This window comes from Canis lupus, chromosome 12 (assembly GCF_048164855.1).
Source record: "Canis lupus baileyi chromosome 12, mCanLup2.hap1, whole genome shotgun sequence".
Lineage (NCBI taxonomy): Eukaryota > Metazoa > Chordata > Mammalia > Carnivora > Canidae > Canis > Canis lupus.
Genome location: NC_132849.1, coordinates 50,228,460 through 50,245,467, shown reverse-complemented (window position 1 = coordinate 50,245,467; position 17,008 = coordinate 50,228,460). Strand labels below are relative to the sequence as shown.

At 42.5% G+C, this 17,008-nt stretch overlaps 1 protein-coding gene and 1 long non-coding RNA gene across 6 annotated transcripts in view; one reads left to right on the top strand and one right to left on the bottom strand.

The window, feature by feature from the left end:
* Positions 1 to 7,024: 7,024 nt before the first annotated feature.
* TTC32 (tetratricopeptide repeat domain 32) lies at positions 7,025 to 14,532 on the bottom strand. Of its 5 annotated transcripts, none has more exons than XR_012004683.1 (4): positions 12,031 to 14,532; positions 11,318 to 11,415; positions 8,189 to 8,482; positions 7,025 to 7,415 (listed from the first exon to the last, which is right to left on the bottom strand). XR_012004683.1 is itself a non-coding variant. In XM_072770983.1 (3 exons), exons 1-3 carry the CDS (start codon positions 12,180 to 12,182, stop codon positions 7,282 to 7,284), a joined length of 453 nt encoding a protein of 150 aa, XP_072627084.1. In that variant the 5' UTR covers positions 12,183 to 14,235; the 3' UTR covers positions 7,025 to 7,281. The 5 variants fall into 5 exon arrangements, 2 of the variants coding, with proteins under 2 accessions (XP_072627084.1, XP_072627085.1); XR_012004682.1 differs by having other exon boundaries at positions 8,189 to 8,448; XR_012004684.1 differs by having other exon boundaries at positions 8,189 to 8,355; positions 12,031 to 13,009.
* LOC140601682 (uncharacterized) overlaps positions 14,234 to 17,008 on the top strand; it is a 59,889-nt gene continuing 57,114 nt past the window's right edge. The window contains exon 1 of the long non-coding RNA XR_012004685.1: positions 14,234 to 16,389. This is a non-coding gene — a long non-coding RNA (uncharacterized lncRNA). The remainder of the gene's footprint in view (positions 16,390 to 17,008) is intronic.

The window sequence follows — 17,008 nt, the reverse complement described above, 5'->3', positions numbered from 1 at the left end:
GCTGAATGATTTTGACAAGTGTTTCTGGAGTCTTCTGCGGGGGCCGGTGAAATACACTCTGAGATACAGACCCATCTGATGCCAACACTGCTGGTCTGCGGACCACATCCAGTGGTAAAACGTGCTCCATCTAGACCGTAACGAAAAACTGGAGAATGAGGACACAAGTCTGGGCTGATATTGGCAGGGAAGGGTTAATGGTAGTTGAAACTTCAAGAAGGGCCAGGACTTGAATAAATGAGGGAAAGAGGGTGTTCTGAGACAGAACACTGGTGAGCAGAGACAGGAAGGTGGAAGGAGGATGACGAGGGTAGAGAGGACCACGCCACAGGCCATTGTCACATGCTGGCATCCGCCACGGACGCAGGCTTGGGCTCCATGTGCAAGTGCCTCACTCCCTTCGCCCGCCTCATCTCCTCCCCACGCAAGAGGTGGCTCCAGTTCCAATAAGTCTACTGGCAGCTGGCTTCATAATGGAAACGATGATTGTCCTGCAAGCCCCACTGACAGCTCCCAGTCCTGGCAGTGCAGCCAACTTGGATGGCGTCTCACCTGGCTTGCTGCAATGGCTTGTTGCTTGGCAGCCTGAGAGGACTCCCACTTTTCTTTTCAGTTTCGAGCCAGAGGAGCCTCTGGCCTCCAAGAGTTGAGTGTCTTGAAGGCACACGGGGTGGTTATGAATTGAGCAGACAGCCAGGGACAAACCGGTATGTTGTGCGGGGTGTTTGGTCCTGAGCCCCGCTCCTGATCTGGTCAGGAGGAAGGGAGATAAGGCCCCTTTGGAAATCTTTAGTTTGCAGGCTCATTCTGACCAGGTGTTTACTCCTCCTTCCGCAGGTGGCATTTGTGGGTGCAAGGACATGACGGCACACATGTAAAACACCTGTCGTCTGGAAATTAAACTGATATTTACTAGGTGCTTAGATTCCCAGCGCTGCTGTGACAAAGCGCCACAAACTGGGGAGCTGGTAACAGCAGAAACGTGTTCTCTCCCAGTTCTGGAGACTCTGCAAGTCTGAAATGGAGGTGCCAGCAGGGCCATGCTCCCTCCAGAGGTGCTAGGACAGGAACTTTCGGGGCCCTCCTCCAGCCTCTGGTGGCCCCAGGTGGTCCTTGGCACGTGGCTGCAGGCCTGCAGTCTCTGCTTCCATATTCACATGGCTCTCTCCTGCGTCTGAATCCAAGTTTCCTTCTTCTGAAGACATCAGGCATAATGGATTAAGGGTCCGCCCCGCTCCAATATGATCTCACCTTAACTAGTTACATCGCAAGCACTCCCTTCCCAAATAGCATCCCGATTCTGAGATACTGATGGTTAAGACTTCCAACATAGGGGGATCCCTGGGTGGCTCAGCAGTTGAGCGCGTGATCCTGGAGTCCCGGGATCGAGTCCTGAGTCGGGCTCCGGGCATGGAGCCTGCTTCTCCCTCCTCCTGTGTCTCTGCCTCTCTCTCTCTCTCTCTCTATCTATCTATCTATCTACATAGATAAATAAATCTTTAAAAAAAGAAAAAGACTTCCAACGTATCTTTTGGGGGGACACAATTCAACTCGGAACAGGTACCTGTTACAAAGCTGTGTTAAAACATAAAGTCCCTGCTGAATTCACTTTGTCTTTTAGAGGACTTTCTTCCTCTAAACTAGAACAGTGAGCTGTTTAAATAAAAATAAACACAAGTACAAATCAGGCCCTTTTTCAAGATCAACTGAGAAATAAGGGATCAAACACTTGTCCACCCCACACCTGATAACCAGCAATGCATCTGTAAGACCTAAGCAGCAAGTTAAGGAGTAGATCTGATAAGGAATTCACTATCTACTCAACATAGTAGAGGCCCCTCTGTGTGCCCCCTCTGGAGGTGCTGATGATGGAGCAGCGAGCAAAGCAGCCCCAAATCCCCACCCTGGAGTAGCCTAAGCTCCAGGGGGACAAGACAGGAAGACACAAGGAATAAACACAGGGTATGGGTAGACAGAGGAAAAAGGAAAAAGTGAGATGACACGGGGGGGGGGGGGGGGGGAGATGATGGGGGGGATGGGGATTTGCATGTCTCAACAGGGTGCTCTGAAGACTGCCCCACCGTTAGGTGACAAAAGATCAAAGGCCTGAAGGAGGAGAGGGCAGGGGGTGGGGATGAGGGGCAGGGAGGGAGCCCCAAACACAAGCTTGAGATGCCCGACTGACTGAGGCGCTTTGGGAAAACTCTGCTGCTTGCTCTGATAGAGGAGCAGAGCCTGCCTGCCTGAGAGACCAGAGACCTGCAAATAAAAGGGGGTGGGCAGGTTGAGGGGTGCCTGCAGGCCTGTGCCGCTGCTGCTGGGGGGTCTGAGGCCGGGGGTCTGACCCCAGCAGCAGCAGAGAGCAGAGTGGGGAGCCCCCAAGAGCTCCAGCTCTGACAAGTGCAGGTTGCACTGTGACAATGCCCATCTTAAAAAGGGCACTCTAAGAAAGGGGAAATAGGTTTGAGTAGATGTGGTGCCAGAAGGACAGACTCAGAGGTTGTTGTTTTGTTTTTGTTTTTGTTTTTATGAGAAACAGAGATATAGGCATAAGGAGAAGCAGGCTCCCTGCAGGAAACCTGATGTGGGACTCAATCCCAGCACCCCAGGATCACGACCTGAGCCAAAGGCAGATGTTCAATCACTGAGCCACCCAGGTCATCCACTCAGAGGTATTCTTGGTACAAACTGGCCAAAATTGCCTAGCAGGCATAGATCCACAAAGGTGGTGAAAAGAACTAAAAACTAATGTTTTAAAGATGTGAGTGGTGGGAACAGGAAAGTGAGTGGTTTGACGCTTTGTTTCCAGCTGTTCTGGTTAAAGCAGTCACCTCTGGAGGGGAATGTGGAGGAGGAGGGGAGGGGGGATCTTAGTCTCCATTTAGCTTTTAATTTTTATTACCATATGCATTATTAATTTTATAACAAAAAACTGGCAAGCCTTCTTAATGTGGTTTTTTAAAATCATGGGTCCACGCCGAACGAGGCAGATTTCTACATTTTTACATAGAGGAATGTCCAAGATAATCAATAATTTATTTTTTTTAAATTTTTATTTATGTATTCATGAAAGACACACAGAGAGAGAGGCAGAGACATAGGCGGAGGGAAAGCAGGCTCCCTGCAGGGAACCTGATGTAGGACTCGATTCCAGGACCCCGGGATCACAACCTGAGCCAAAGGCAGTTGTTCAACCACTGAGGCATCCAGGTGCCCGATAATTTAAATCACTGAATGATATGTATGCCATAATTCCGTGCATGTACATGCATACATGTGTCTGCTGTGTATTTGTACATGGAGAAAGATCTGGAAGGGATACAGTTTAACAGTGGTTCGGATGGGTGATGGGGGGAGTTCGTTTCTATAATACATCTCTGCGCTTTTGCCTACTTTTCAAAGGAGTACTTACATGGGTTGTAATTTGGTTAAAGCCTTCCTATACTTTACTTCAGTCAGAGGTCAATTAATCTTCTCATAATCCAAACAAGAATTATTGAAATTTCAAATAAACAAGCCGTAGAAACTTCCAGCTGCTTTTCTCCTAGTCTTGTGAGAAATACTTAAGAGACTATATAATGGTAAACTCTATTAAAGTTGGTTTTGTTTTATCTATAGAAATATCACATTACAGAGGCACCTGCGTGGCTCAGCGGTTGAATGTCTGCCTTCAGCTCAGGTCTTAATCCTGGGAACCTGGGATCAAGCCCCACCTCCTCTGCCTGTGTCGTGTGTCTGCTTCTGTGTGTCTCTGCTTGTGTGTGTCTCTCATGAATAAATAATTTTTTTAATGACCACAGCTTTGTAGTACAACCTGAAATCTGGCATTGGGATACCCCAGATATGGTTTTCTTTTTTAAAATTCCCCTGGCTATTCGGGGTCTTTTCTGATTCCACACAAATCTTAAAATAATTTGTTCTAACTCTCTGAAGAAAGTCCATGGTATTTTGATAGGGATTGCATTAAACGTGTACATTGCCCTGGGAAACATTGACATTTTCACAATATTAATTCTGCCAATCCTCAGCATGGAATATTTTTCTATCTCTTTGTGTCTTCCTCAATTTCTTTCAGAAGTGTTCTATAGTTTTTAGGGTATAGATCCGTTACCTCTTTGGTTAGGTTTATTCCTAGGTATCTTATGCTTTTGGGTGCAATTGTAAATGGGATTGACTCCTTAATTTCGCTTTCTTCAGTCTCATTGTTAGTGTATAGAAATGCCACATAAAAGTATCAAATTATAAATTGTTTAAAACTAAGCATGACTCTTCTAACAGAATGAACACACGGCAAACAGAATGAACACACGGCAAATGTCTATTTAACTCATGGAAGAGAGAACCACCAGGACTGTTAAAGAACATTTGAGATATTGAGTATTTATAGTCAATGAAGAAAGAATTGGGAAATTAAGTCACTAGATTAGAATCGAAACTAGTTAATGTTCTCCAAGGTGATAAAAACCACGATCTTTGGGGTCATCATTTCTACCAGAAAGAAATCAGTTTGGTCTCCTCTGGACAAAAATCTGTAAATTACATGTAATCTCAGAGAATTAAAAAGTCCCCGGGGAGCGGAGTGGGGGTGGGGGGAGGGGAGTGGTCTGTTAGGCCATGCTCTGCAGATTATTGAAAGGATACACAATCTTCCTTTTTGCCTTATTTATAGATGGATACTTTTTCTTAAAATAAGATAAGAATTTACATATTGGCAGCTGTGGCTTTCCAATTTCCAAATGGAGTTTGCTCTTAGTATTAATCTGCTTTTCACCATCTTCTGTGCCTGTTTTCAATCAGGAAAGAAAATTACCAACAAGCAATTTTAGAACTGCAATAATGTTTGATTGTAAAAACCAATCTTAATATTGTTTTGCTACTCACCTTGATGGATGCTAAGACAACTTATGAGCAATTTAAATTTTGTCCCAGGATCAAAGAAAGAAAAAAGAGTTCTTGTGTCTGCTTTGAGTTGATGCCAGCAACAAAAATCAATTGATACTAACTGCGGTTTTGAATGTTTTCATAGATTTTGGAACATAACCTTGGGCAAGTTACTGAATTTCTTAGCCTCAGCCTCACCCTCCTCAAAAAATAAGACTTCTTCACAGCGTTCCTGTGAGATTATACACTGGCGGACACAGCCCTGGGAGTGCCCTGCTGTGCTCTTCCCTCACCATTTGCGTACATTCACAGGTCATAATTTCTGCTTTTGGGGCTTCCCTTGTGGGTTTTTAAGTCATTTGTCTTTTTGCTACATGGATGTATTCTTTCATCATGTGATTTTGAGATAATAAGCTATGTTTTTAAATCTTGTCGGGGATCCCTGGGTGGCGCAGCGGTTTGGCGCCTGCCTTTGGCCCAGGGCGCGATCTTGGAGACCCGGGATCGAATCCCACGTCAGGCTCCCGGTGCATGGAGCCTGCTTCTCCCTCTGCCTGTGTCTCTGCCTCTCTCTCTCTCTCTCTCTCTCTCTCTCTCTCTCTGTGACTATCATAAATAAATAAAAAAATTAAAAAAAAATCTTGTCAATTGTTTTACTTCTCAAAAAAATGTATTTCTCACCTTTTTTATAAAGAATATAGCAATGTTTTGTTTTTTTAAGTCCCCTAACATTAGATGTGAAATTTAAAAGATCTCTCTGACCAGATGCCATTTAAACTGGAATCACTTTCCAATAATTTGTCCCATTTTTGAGAAATGTAGAAAACACCGAAACATGAATTTATCGGGAAGCTGTTATAATACCACACTTCGCTCATGTAGTGATTGTTCAGTTCACTTTTCACTAGGATCTTGAAAAGTTATACCACGTGTTTGTCAACAATTCTTGTAAACAGCAACCTCTTCATTCAAATACAGTAAATAAATATGCTAGAAGTGAAATTTCGGTGTCACAGCTTCAGGCAGAGCCATACCCTCCCAGTGACCCAGCACGAGTTGGCGTGGATGAGACGAAACTTCAGCACTCTCCGTTCTGTCTGTAAGCTCTTCGGTATTGGTATTGGTTCAGTATAAGGTTTTTAGGCAAGAGAGAGGTTTAGAAACTCTGAGTTAAGATTTTAAAGGGGATTAGATTTGGCAGAGATGATACTAAAATCCACCTTAAATGCCAAATTGATTTGCCCTGAAGGCAGGTTTGCATCTGCCACACCCCAAGAAAGGCTTACAAGAAAGGTGCAAACTGATGGGGGCACAAGACTAAGCAGTGAGTGTGGGGACATCAGAGAAGCCTGTGAAAGAAAAACCAGAGAAGATCCAGGAGACTGCAAAGAGATAAAGACCAAAAGCTCCTGTTCCACCAGCAGAGTGGTTTGCTATCATAAAGCAAGTCTGTTGGCTTCATTCAGTCCTAGATTTCAGAAAAAAACATAAATAGCTCCAGGCTTTCAATTAGCATTAGAGTAATCTTCTAAGCTCAAAAGTAACATAAGTCCATTTATTCTCTTACCTTACTTTGTAACAAACCACAGTTTTCTGCCTTGTTTTTGCAGACAGAAAAGCTGGAAGACGACATAGTTGGGGTACTTTTAGTAGAACTACTAAAATAGGAAAAATCTGAGCAATAGCACACATAAAAGAGTATCTTTAAGGCACACAGCAAAGCTTATTTAATAAAAGAGAAATTTAGAATCTGCGTCATGCTTACAGCTTTGACCCAGTGATAAAAATAGATTATTCTTCAGTTATCTCCAGTAAAGACAAGAGAAAAATAAGTATCTGGGTTCTAATCACCAAGTGTTGATTCTGACTTTCAGTGATTTTATCTTTTTCTTATAAAGGATGAAAAATCATTGAATCCAAGAAACCAAATAAATTGTTTTATGGAGTTGTTTTTTGGTGGTGTTTTGTTTTTTTGTTTTTGTTTTTTTTAATATTACATCTGACTCTAGTCAAAATTAAGGAAAGAGAATAGAAGCCAAGAAAAGGGGTACCTGGGTTGCTCAGTCCAGAAATCAAATTTTTTAAAATAAAAAATTGAAAATGAAAATAAAAAACAGAGCTTTACTGAAGAAAATGCCACATATTTCTTTAAATATTTTATTGTAATAACATACAACTATGCATTGATATTATTTACATTTTATGAAAAGCATACTTATTCAACAGTTACTCAATCTGAAATTAACTACTTTAAATATATCATTTAACTCTCAGTGCTAATGCATGAATATCTTTATCTCAAATATAAATCAAAATAGCTGAACACAAAAAAATTGCTTAACACCTATTTTACGTTATAAGCAATGAGATGTCAAGTATTAAAAGGATCATGAGTCAATTTTATTTCAATAATTTCTTCTTCTGTTTTTCTTCTTTGTCTAAAATAGTCTGTCTTAAGCTCAGTGTAGCATCTTGAAATTCAGGATTTAAGTTTAGTACCTTCTTAAAATCTTCCAAAGCATCATCAAAGTAGCCTGTACCAGGACCCCAAAAATGAAGAAGAATAATAAAACTGAGTATTTCCAAACATTCTTCCTAGTAAAGTTCAGATACACATGCTTTTATATTTATAAACTTTCAACTACACCTAGTATTTTTTTTCTCTTATGATATATGGATGTGTATATCAAAGTAATTTTGCATGCCTTTATAGAATAATTAAAATTAAAATTTTAAATTAGCTTTTAAAATTTTAAATTTTAAATTAAATTAACATTTAAAATTAGCTCTGGGTTTTTTTCTTGAGATTTAAAAGGCAAAGAGCATAAATCGCCATAAAATCTCAACAAAATCCTATCACCTATTTTACGTGATTACAGTAAAATTAAGAAACAGAAAATTAGTATTCTTTTTAACACTTTAAAAAAGAAACAGTACCTACAGTCCCTTTAATCCAAGGATCTAAAACCCCTTCACTTTATATGGTCTCATGTGCCTTTAAAAATTTTAACTCAGAAAAGTTTCACAGGTGGTCCTCAGCATTGTCCTCATTTCGCAGTTGGGAATGCACAGGCACAGAGTAATGGGGTCACCCTCATCCGGCGTCAGGTCCAATCCCCACCCCAGTGCTCCACTGTCGTCTGTAAAGCCTACCAAAAGCCTAAAATAAATGCTTCCTTTTTTTCGGGCTTGTACACCCAAATTTGATATAATTTAAGACTTGATGATTACTACATTAGTTTCATATTTGAGAGCTCTAAATTCATAAAATGTAGTCAAGGACAAAAGGGGAAAAAAAAATTCTTACCCAGCCTATACAATATCAACCCTCTGTTGTAATATGGAACTTCAAAAGTGGGTTGGACTTCTATGGCAGATGTGTAGTCATCCATGGCTTCATAAAAATCAACCCTGAAGTACTTGATTTGCCCCCTGTTGTTATATGCAGTAGCCAAATCCTCGGGGCTGCATTTGCTTTAAACAAAAAGTTCATGTTAAAAACGTGCGTTCCCAAATTCCTCTTGTTTCCACTTTCATTCTCTTTGGGGTATTGTCAAACTTCGTAGCCTGTAACACACAGTATCTACGCTGAGAAGCCACGCTGAAGAAACGAAGTGCAAAGAAATAAAGCAATGGAATTGACTTTTGTCTACATGGTAGGGTGGAAGTGCTACCACGTCAGCCCGAAAAACACATTAATTTTATAGCGTGTTTGGAGCCCCTGCTCGTTGTCAACTGGTTTTGCAGAATGTAATATTCAAATGGTTGTTCCTAAGCACGCACCAGCGGGGCAAAGAAGACAGATCGGATTCGTGCTGAGCAAGGAGAAAAAGCCAGCCCAAAAGTTCCAGTTTGCAATGGACATATCACAAAATCAATCACCAGTGTTATTCTCAAATTTTTAAGTGATCCCACCAAAAATGAGATTTTAAATCATTTTTCACCAGTAAAGAAGCACAAGTTAACTGTAAGTGAAGATTCAACATGTTGTTGCCCAAGGCGGGGAGACAGCTGCCTTCCCTCTCGTCTTAGCTGGAATTGCCCCCAAGGCTAAACTGGCCTCCTGCAAGGAGGATGGACATCCGGCTCAAGTCCATTCTGGGGGTCCTGTGTGCAGAATGGGCTCTGCTTTGGAAAGCTCCAGAGGCTGCCCCCCGGAGCTCAGACCAGCCACTGGCTCAGCAGGTCACCCTCTCCTGCCAGACGATTCTGTTTGCACGGAGAACATTAATGGACTCTGCTCCGTGTCAGAGACAGTTCTGTTTTCCTTTCTTTTTTTCCAAAGGGATTCTCAAATTTGAACCAAACAGAAAAGGTGCAAGCTACATTTACCTGATTTCTTCATCATGCCCCATAGCGCAAAGTATAGTCCTCAGAAAATATTGTGACTGCAGTCAGTGCTATTGAGAGACTTAATATCTAGATCCCTGACATCTGACAGGCACAGCAACCACTGATACAAGAGGCACTCACAGGGGGCTCCTGCAAGAGTTCACCAAGGATGGACAGAACTGCAACACGAGAAAAATTTGCTTCTGTGAGCTATGACAGACTGGGTGCAAGAATATTTCTAGATGCCACAAGCACCATCGTTCAAACCTGGGGAACGGGAGGACACAACTCCCTTCAACTCTGCCATGACACTAAAAGAACTGCTGCCCAGTAAAGGGTTTTAAGAAAAATGCAGCCTCAGGACTCCAGGAAGGGTATGGTCATTCCATTTTTAAGCTTCAAAACCTTGTTATAAATTTCTTACATCCAGAGGATCATAGAATGTTTGGTTTAGAATTAGATCTCATTACAACAAATTCTAAAAGCCTACTTTTCATGCGGAAACTGCTTCATATTTTAAAGATGTGGGCTAGGGGCCCCTGGGTGGCTCAGTCGGTTGGGCGTCTGACTTCAGTTTGGGTCATAGTCTTGGGGTCCTGGGATCCTGCCCCGAGTTGGGCTCCCTGCTCAGTGGGAAGCCTGCTTCTCCCTCTCCCTCATCCCTGCTTATGCTCTCTCTCTCTCAAATATACAAATAAAAAATCCTTAAGAAAAAAAATAAATGAAAACATGGACTAATCATAGAAAATGAATTTTTTGGTAGTATTAAGATTTTTGTAATGATAGTATTTATCATACTAGAATTTAACTACCTAATACAAATGTGGATTTCTTTTTTGCATTTGTAACTTTAGCCAAAAAAAAAACAAAAAACAAACAAACAAAAATAACCTGGAAGTTAGGTTTATGGCTTAGACTGCACTTTGGGATATGAAAAGTAAATGTTATAAACCATTCTGAGTGATAGGCATGCAAAAATCACAAATACTTCTTCACAGTGGTTCAGTGACCCACTATTTTAAAAAATAATTTTAAGCTAAAAGACATATTTAGGAAAACATCTGAAATGACAGAATCCATTTTAAATTCATGACTTCCTAGAAGAATTTCAGAACTGTAAGGAAATTAGAAAGTTCATTCAGGCGTGCTGGGTGTCCAGCAAACTAAGGCAGCAGATTTTCTTTCCTGTGTTGGGAAGAAGCAGATACCACATTTGCCATAAACACATAGGTGCTTTTAGGCTGGATGTGCAAAGGAGACTATCTGGTGTCAGCAGACCTGCTGCTGATAAATACTTTTTGAAACCAACTAGATAAGTCATCCTTTGAGCTTGAAATGATAGAAAACTGCATTTTCTATGTTAACTGATCTTTTTTGGCAGAGGAGGGGAGTCTCAGGGGATGGTGCTAGTGTCTTATTGACTGTTCAGAAACCTCAACTAACTGTTAACCTTGATGTATTATCAACATATGAAAGCAGTTTTATTTTTCTGGTTTAACTCCACATGAGTTCAGCAAACAGAAGAAGAACTTTGAGCCTCATACAAAAGACAAGCTGGTATCCTGTCAAGAAAAACTAAATCTGGGTGGCTCAGTGGTTTGGCGCCGCCTTGGGTCCAGGGCCTGATCCTGGAGACCCGGGATAGAGTCCCACGTCGGGCTCCCTGCATGGAGCCTGCTTCTCCCTCTGCCTGTGTCTCTGCCTCTCTCTCTCTCTCTCTCTCTGCGTCTCTCATGCATAAATAAATAAAATCTTAAAAAAAAACAACAACTAAATCTTTGCAGGGAGAGAATGCTGGTGCAGAGGATTCGACACTGTCAAAAAGCCGTTCATTCCCCTGCTGTGGGTGTTCTTTTCTCACCCCGGTCCACGCCACTCCATCCACAAGTACAAAGACAAACCCTGGAGGAACAACAAACGCTACATACAACCAGGCATAAACCCTAGGCACCCCGGGCAGCAGGTGTTCGCGGCTGAAGCTGCTACTGTCACAGACGGACTTTCACGCCCTCTGACAGAAGCCCACGGCACCACCCATAACCTGCACTTGCCGTCCACCAGGATCTGGACCGCACCACCCCTCAGGATCTAACTACCGACTCACAAGCGCTGTAGGGGACGGGGGACCACAGGAGATGACCTCCGGGGGATGAATTCAGCAAATCCGGACTCTCAAGACACGGGGCTGGCTTCCTCGACAAACTTCAAGGGCAGAAAAAAAAAAAAGAAAGAAAGAAAGAAAAGAAAAAAGAAGGGGAGCCTTAATAGATTAAGAGGCCTGGGGACATCCGGACTTGACCCAACTGCTAAAAAACACATCAGCTAAATAAACACGTTATTAACCAAGGGATCATATAATAATAGTAATAATAATAATAAAATAATAATGATACTGTGGCTGTTTGTGTAAGAATCCTTAATTTTTAGAAACGCACTTTGAAATATCCACGGGTGAGTGTGTGCAGGTGAAATGACAATATTTAGGCCCGGCTGTATCCTCCCCCACTACACACACTCACACACTCACACACACTCACACACACACACGTGGAAGTGGCGGTCCCAGGCTCCGGCGTCACCTCGCCGCCTCAGCTCTCCGGGTCCGCCTGTTAAACGGCGGGTGGGAGGCCCCATCCGCTCCGGGTCTCTGGGTGGGAGCGAGCCCGCACGAGGAGAGCCCCCCGGAGCGGGGGGGGGGGGGGAGGGGGCAGCGGCGCCCCGTGCGTCCCGCAGGAAGCTCCCCTCACCGCCCCTCTGGAAAGGCAGCGCCTGCCCCCACCTCGCGGAGGCGCCCGCGCCACGTCTCGCGATAGTTACCTCCCGGGCGCCTGGCCCGCGGAGCCCGCGCAGGCGCACTGGCCAATGTAAGCGGAGTACAGCTCCTCGGCTTCCGCGTATTCGCCCTTCTGGAAGTGAGCTTGGGCCAGCGTCAGGGCTGCGTGGTTTTGTCGCCCTTGCCGCGCATCCATAGCGCCCGAAGGTTCGGCTTTTTGTGTAGAAAAGGCGGTTGGCTTCTCTGGGCGGCGGCGGCGGCGGCGGCACCACAGCCACTTCCGCGCTCCCGGAATGGAACCTGACGGCAAACCTCGGCGCTAGCAGAGGGGGAAGAAGTGTGTGCCTCCCGGGGACCCGTCGTCTCGCGAGATGAACCGCTGGGGGCGGGCGCGGAGCTCGGGCGGCCGGGGAGGCTTGGCCGGTTCCCCTGCGGCCTGGTTCTCTTCTGCCCGCCGGCTCTGCCCGCCTCCTGTTCCGAAAGCGGTAGATGGACGGACCCCAGCTGGTTTCGAGGTCCGTGGGCGGGAGTTACGGAGAGCTCGTCCTTGGTTACGGCGCCCACTCGTAACACGACTCTACCCGCGAGGACGAGCCGGGTGGGCAGCGGGTGCCCCCAGCGGGTGCCACCGCCGAAGCCCCGCATGTATCCCTGCATGAGCTCCAGGAGCCTGCACTGCACACCGCAGTCCTGGCGTAGGGTCAGGGTCCGTTGAACACTTTGTGCCGACAGTCCGGCCTGTCGCGTTAGTTCCCGTTCCCTGGCCGGGAATGCCCAAGGGAAACCCGGAGAGTCCTTAAGTACACTGTGTCTAGGAATTATGTAAAGAGAGGAGATTAAGAGAACAGTTTCAGGAGTAAAATATTCAGGAATTAACCAAGAACTGAAAGATCTGTACAACGGAAACTACAAAACTAACAAACGGAAAGACGCCCCCATGTTCAAGGGACCTACAGATTCAGTGGAATCCATTTCAAAAATCCCAATGATGTTTTTACAGAAGTAGAAAAAAAAAAAAAAAAAAAAAACCCATCCTGAATTAATAGGGAATTTCAATGGGACCCAAACGGCCAAAACAGTTCTGAAAATAACAGAGTACTCACTTCCTGACTTCAAAACCTAACTGCAAAGCTACAGCAATCAAAACGCTATGGTGTTACCATAAGTACAGTCTTTTCAATAAATGTTACTGGAAAAACGATATCCACATGCAAAAGTATAAAGTTGGACAGAAACACCCTATAAAAAATTAACTCCAAATAGATTAAAAACTTAAACATAAGAAGTGAAACAGAAAATTCTTAGAAAAAAACATAAGGCAACAGCTTTGTGACATTGGATTTGGCAACTTCTTGAATAGACCCCAAAGGCAAAACAAACTGGGCTCCCTGAAAATTTAACTTTTGTTGCATTAAAAGACTGTAAACAGTACGAAGACAACCCAGAGTGGGAGAAAATAATCTACAAATCATATGCCTGATAAGGGAAACTGAGATGTTGGGCTGGTGTCATCCATCTACTGTTAAGACACAGAAAGGATTCTGACATGGTGTGTCTGTCCCACTTAACAAGCCCTGGTCTGTAGGACACTGGAGGGCCTGCCCTGTGATTTTGGAGCTGGGCTAGGCTCAGTTGCTGTGCCTCCCTGACTCTCACATCCATCTTCATGGAGTCCTGCACATGGTGCTTTGCCTGGGGGTGGCATCAACAAGCCTCCCCTTTGCCAGCTCACCCAGAAATATGGCAGCAACAAGGTGATCTCCTGAAAGTGTTCTGTTCCCCTGCAACCTCATACTGTCAAGTGCTGCATAAAGTGTGGCCACACCAACCACCCACGCCCTCAGAGTAAAGTCAAATAAGGTCCCTCCTTGGGTTCCTCCTTCCCCTGCAGGGCAGCCTCTTGCCTGAGCCCCATGGCCCTGGGGCCTCAGTAAAGCTTTGCTTTAGTTGACTAAAGCAGTGAAAAAAATACAGACACATACACACCCACATACATCTACTGTCCCCCTCCGCCCCCCCGAATATATAGAGAACTTCTAAAACTCAACTTTTCCAGAGCAGGTCTACTATTTTGCATTTGCATCAACAGTGTATAAGGGTTTCAGTTGTTTCATTCGCTTACCAATACTTGGCAGTTTTAATTTTAGCTATTAGAGGATGTGTGAGCATATTCCATTTTTCTCTGGATTTTATGAACTAGAAATTTAAGCTATGGCAATAAGAAGCGAGTAGTTAAATAAAATATTAACTCTCAGCCTCTTCATGTCTACTTTTTCTTTTAATTTTAGAGAAATTTCTTAAGAATAGCTTGTCATGAAGAAAACTTACAATAATTTCTTCAGTTTGACCAGGTTTTTCTTCTAAATTCAACTAAACTTTACATTAATGCCTCTCATTTTAAAGAGGTTATTAAAATCATTTTTACTTCTCATCTCTCATAAATGCTCTATATACTTTTGTAGTTTTCTACCATGGACATATGTTACTCCTCCAAAAATAGGTTTATTCTCAAAAAATAAGCATTAATTTCTTAAAAAAATTATTTGAGAATAATTGTAAGAATAGACAACACAATAGAGGGCAACATAATATTGCCATTTTCCTTTTTTTTTTTTTTTTTGCCATTTTCATTTTAGAAACTCAGGAGCAATATCTTAGAGCTATAACATTATCAAGCACTTCAGATACTCTCTTGAAAGTCTGGTAAAATAATTTCCCCCCAACCTCTACATGAGAACTCTGCATGGCTTCTAGAGTAATTCACTGCAACTTCTAGTCATCTGACATTTGCCTAGTACCTTCCTAAGTGGTCTTTTCTGTTTGGTAGCAAAAAAAAAAAAAAAAAAATGACATTATACATCTACTGGACCTCCTTGTCCCTTACTCTCCTCCACTCTGAAGCCTAACACCCTCCTAATCAATCCCCACCAAAATATTTAAATATTTAAATCAAACCCAAACAAATACCATGCTATCCGTAAGTTATAGGTAAAGGAAACTGGAAATAAATACAAGCATTTTTACCTCAATACTCATTATTTTTTCTGGTTTTTGTTTTGTTTTTTTTACTTAGTGCCACATGAAACCTAAAATCTCAGCTCTCGAAATACAAAAAGATCATTCAAAGTGTATTTTAGTGGGATGCCCGGGTGTCTCAGTGGTTGAGCCTTTGGCTCAGGTCAGGGCATGATCCCCGGGTCCTTGGATTGAGCCCCACATCAGGCTCCTCTCGGGAAGCCTGCTTTTCCCTCTGCCTATTGTCTCTGCCTCTCTGTGTGTCTCTCATGAATAAATAAATAAAATCTTCTAAAAACAAACAGAAAAAACCTAAAATGTATTTTAGCAAAAAGATGTGTAATAAAGTCATTTGTGTATGATAGCAGGTCAACAATGTTATATTGCTTGTTAAGCATGTTATCACTATAAACTTCATCAGTTGGTCCCATCATCTCCATACTTTGGCCTACCAAAGTATTTTGAAACTCTGAAATGTAATATAATTCTACTTTGAAACTTCACATAATTCAGGCCAAGTTTTATGATAAAGAACAACTCAGCATGACTTAAATGGAATCCTTACAGGTTTCTTACAGGAAAAGAACATAATTGTTTCATTATACTGTCTTCAGTATATGCATCATTCTGTCCAACTTCTTCCCAAGTATTTGCTACATATAGATAATTTTGCTTCTCTTTACTCCTTTCATCAGGAAAGAGTTTGTTTTTGTTGTTATACTAAAATTATCTTCAGGATGAAGAAACCAAATTAGGTCAATTCATACTATGGATCTTTCCTTAGTATGTTTAAGCAAGACAAAGGTCCTCAAGATATTATGGCAGATTACGAAAACTTTCAGAAATATAAATCCCAAACAGGCATAAGCTCTCACAATAGTAGAAAAGATATATCTGTATATATGTGTTTTTACATGTATGTATACACAATCTACATATGTGATAATTAGGTATACAACGTATAATGGTTGTTTTCAGGGATTGTGGATTGAATTAAGCTGAATAAAAAGTAGAGGAACTCAGGATCTACCTGAAATAATTCGTTGGAAGAAAAAGTCTAGAGTTCAAGCAACATGGAATTAGTGGCAAACGAGAAGGCTCTAAAAGGAGAGTTCCCAAAAGATATGTTAGGAAAAGTTTGAGGAGCCAACAGCTGATTTTGGAATGAAAACGACAGGCAGTATATTAACAAGCACAGTAAGGTCTAGAGGAGTGACAATCTAAGTGAGTTCTCAGCTGATTCCTGGGATAGGAAAGGAAAAGTGAAAGAAGATATATCAGGAATTAGACCACGGACTAAGAATCACAACTCTGAACATCAGTCCTGCATCTTTCATTGATGAAGTGGAGAATAATTTTATTCTGAAAACAAAGTCTTATAAAAAGATGTAAGTAAGGGGTGCTTGGCTGGCACAGTCGGTTAAGTGTCTGACTCTTGGTTTCAATTCAGGGCACGTCAGGGTCGTGAGATCGAGCCCCATGTAGGACTCTGCACTCAGCATGCAGTATGCTTGAGACTCTATCCCCTTCCCTCTGCCCCTCCTGCTCGTGCTCTCTCCCTCTCTTTCTCTCTCAAATAAACAAATGAATTTTTTCTTTAAAAACGATGTAATTAAGCTCAACAAGAGATATATTCCCTAGGGTTGAGCTTTTTGATAGTATGTAATTTTCTGATTTGGAAGAACATCCTATTCTAGTCATAGAAGAAAACAAATCAGATGAAACTGTTAAATAAGTAGGTGACTTATGAGGTGTATTTGACAAAGTTAATAGAGCATATATGTATGATCATACCTCATATTAAAGAGGCACTAGGAGTACAAAAGGCAACCAACGTACTATTCATGACACACTAAATATGCAAGAGACTTGTAAATTGTTCAATATGTGTGATATCTTGACTCAATTACCCATTGGTGACACTTAACTCTGGTCAGTCCTCTACCCAAGAAATACAATCAAATCCGTGACTGTTCAGCCAACTAATTGGCAACCTATGTTCTGACC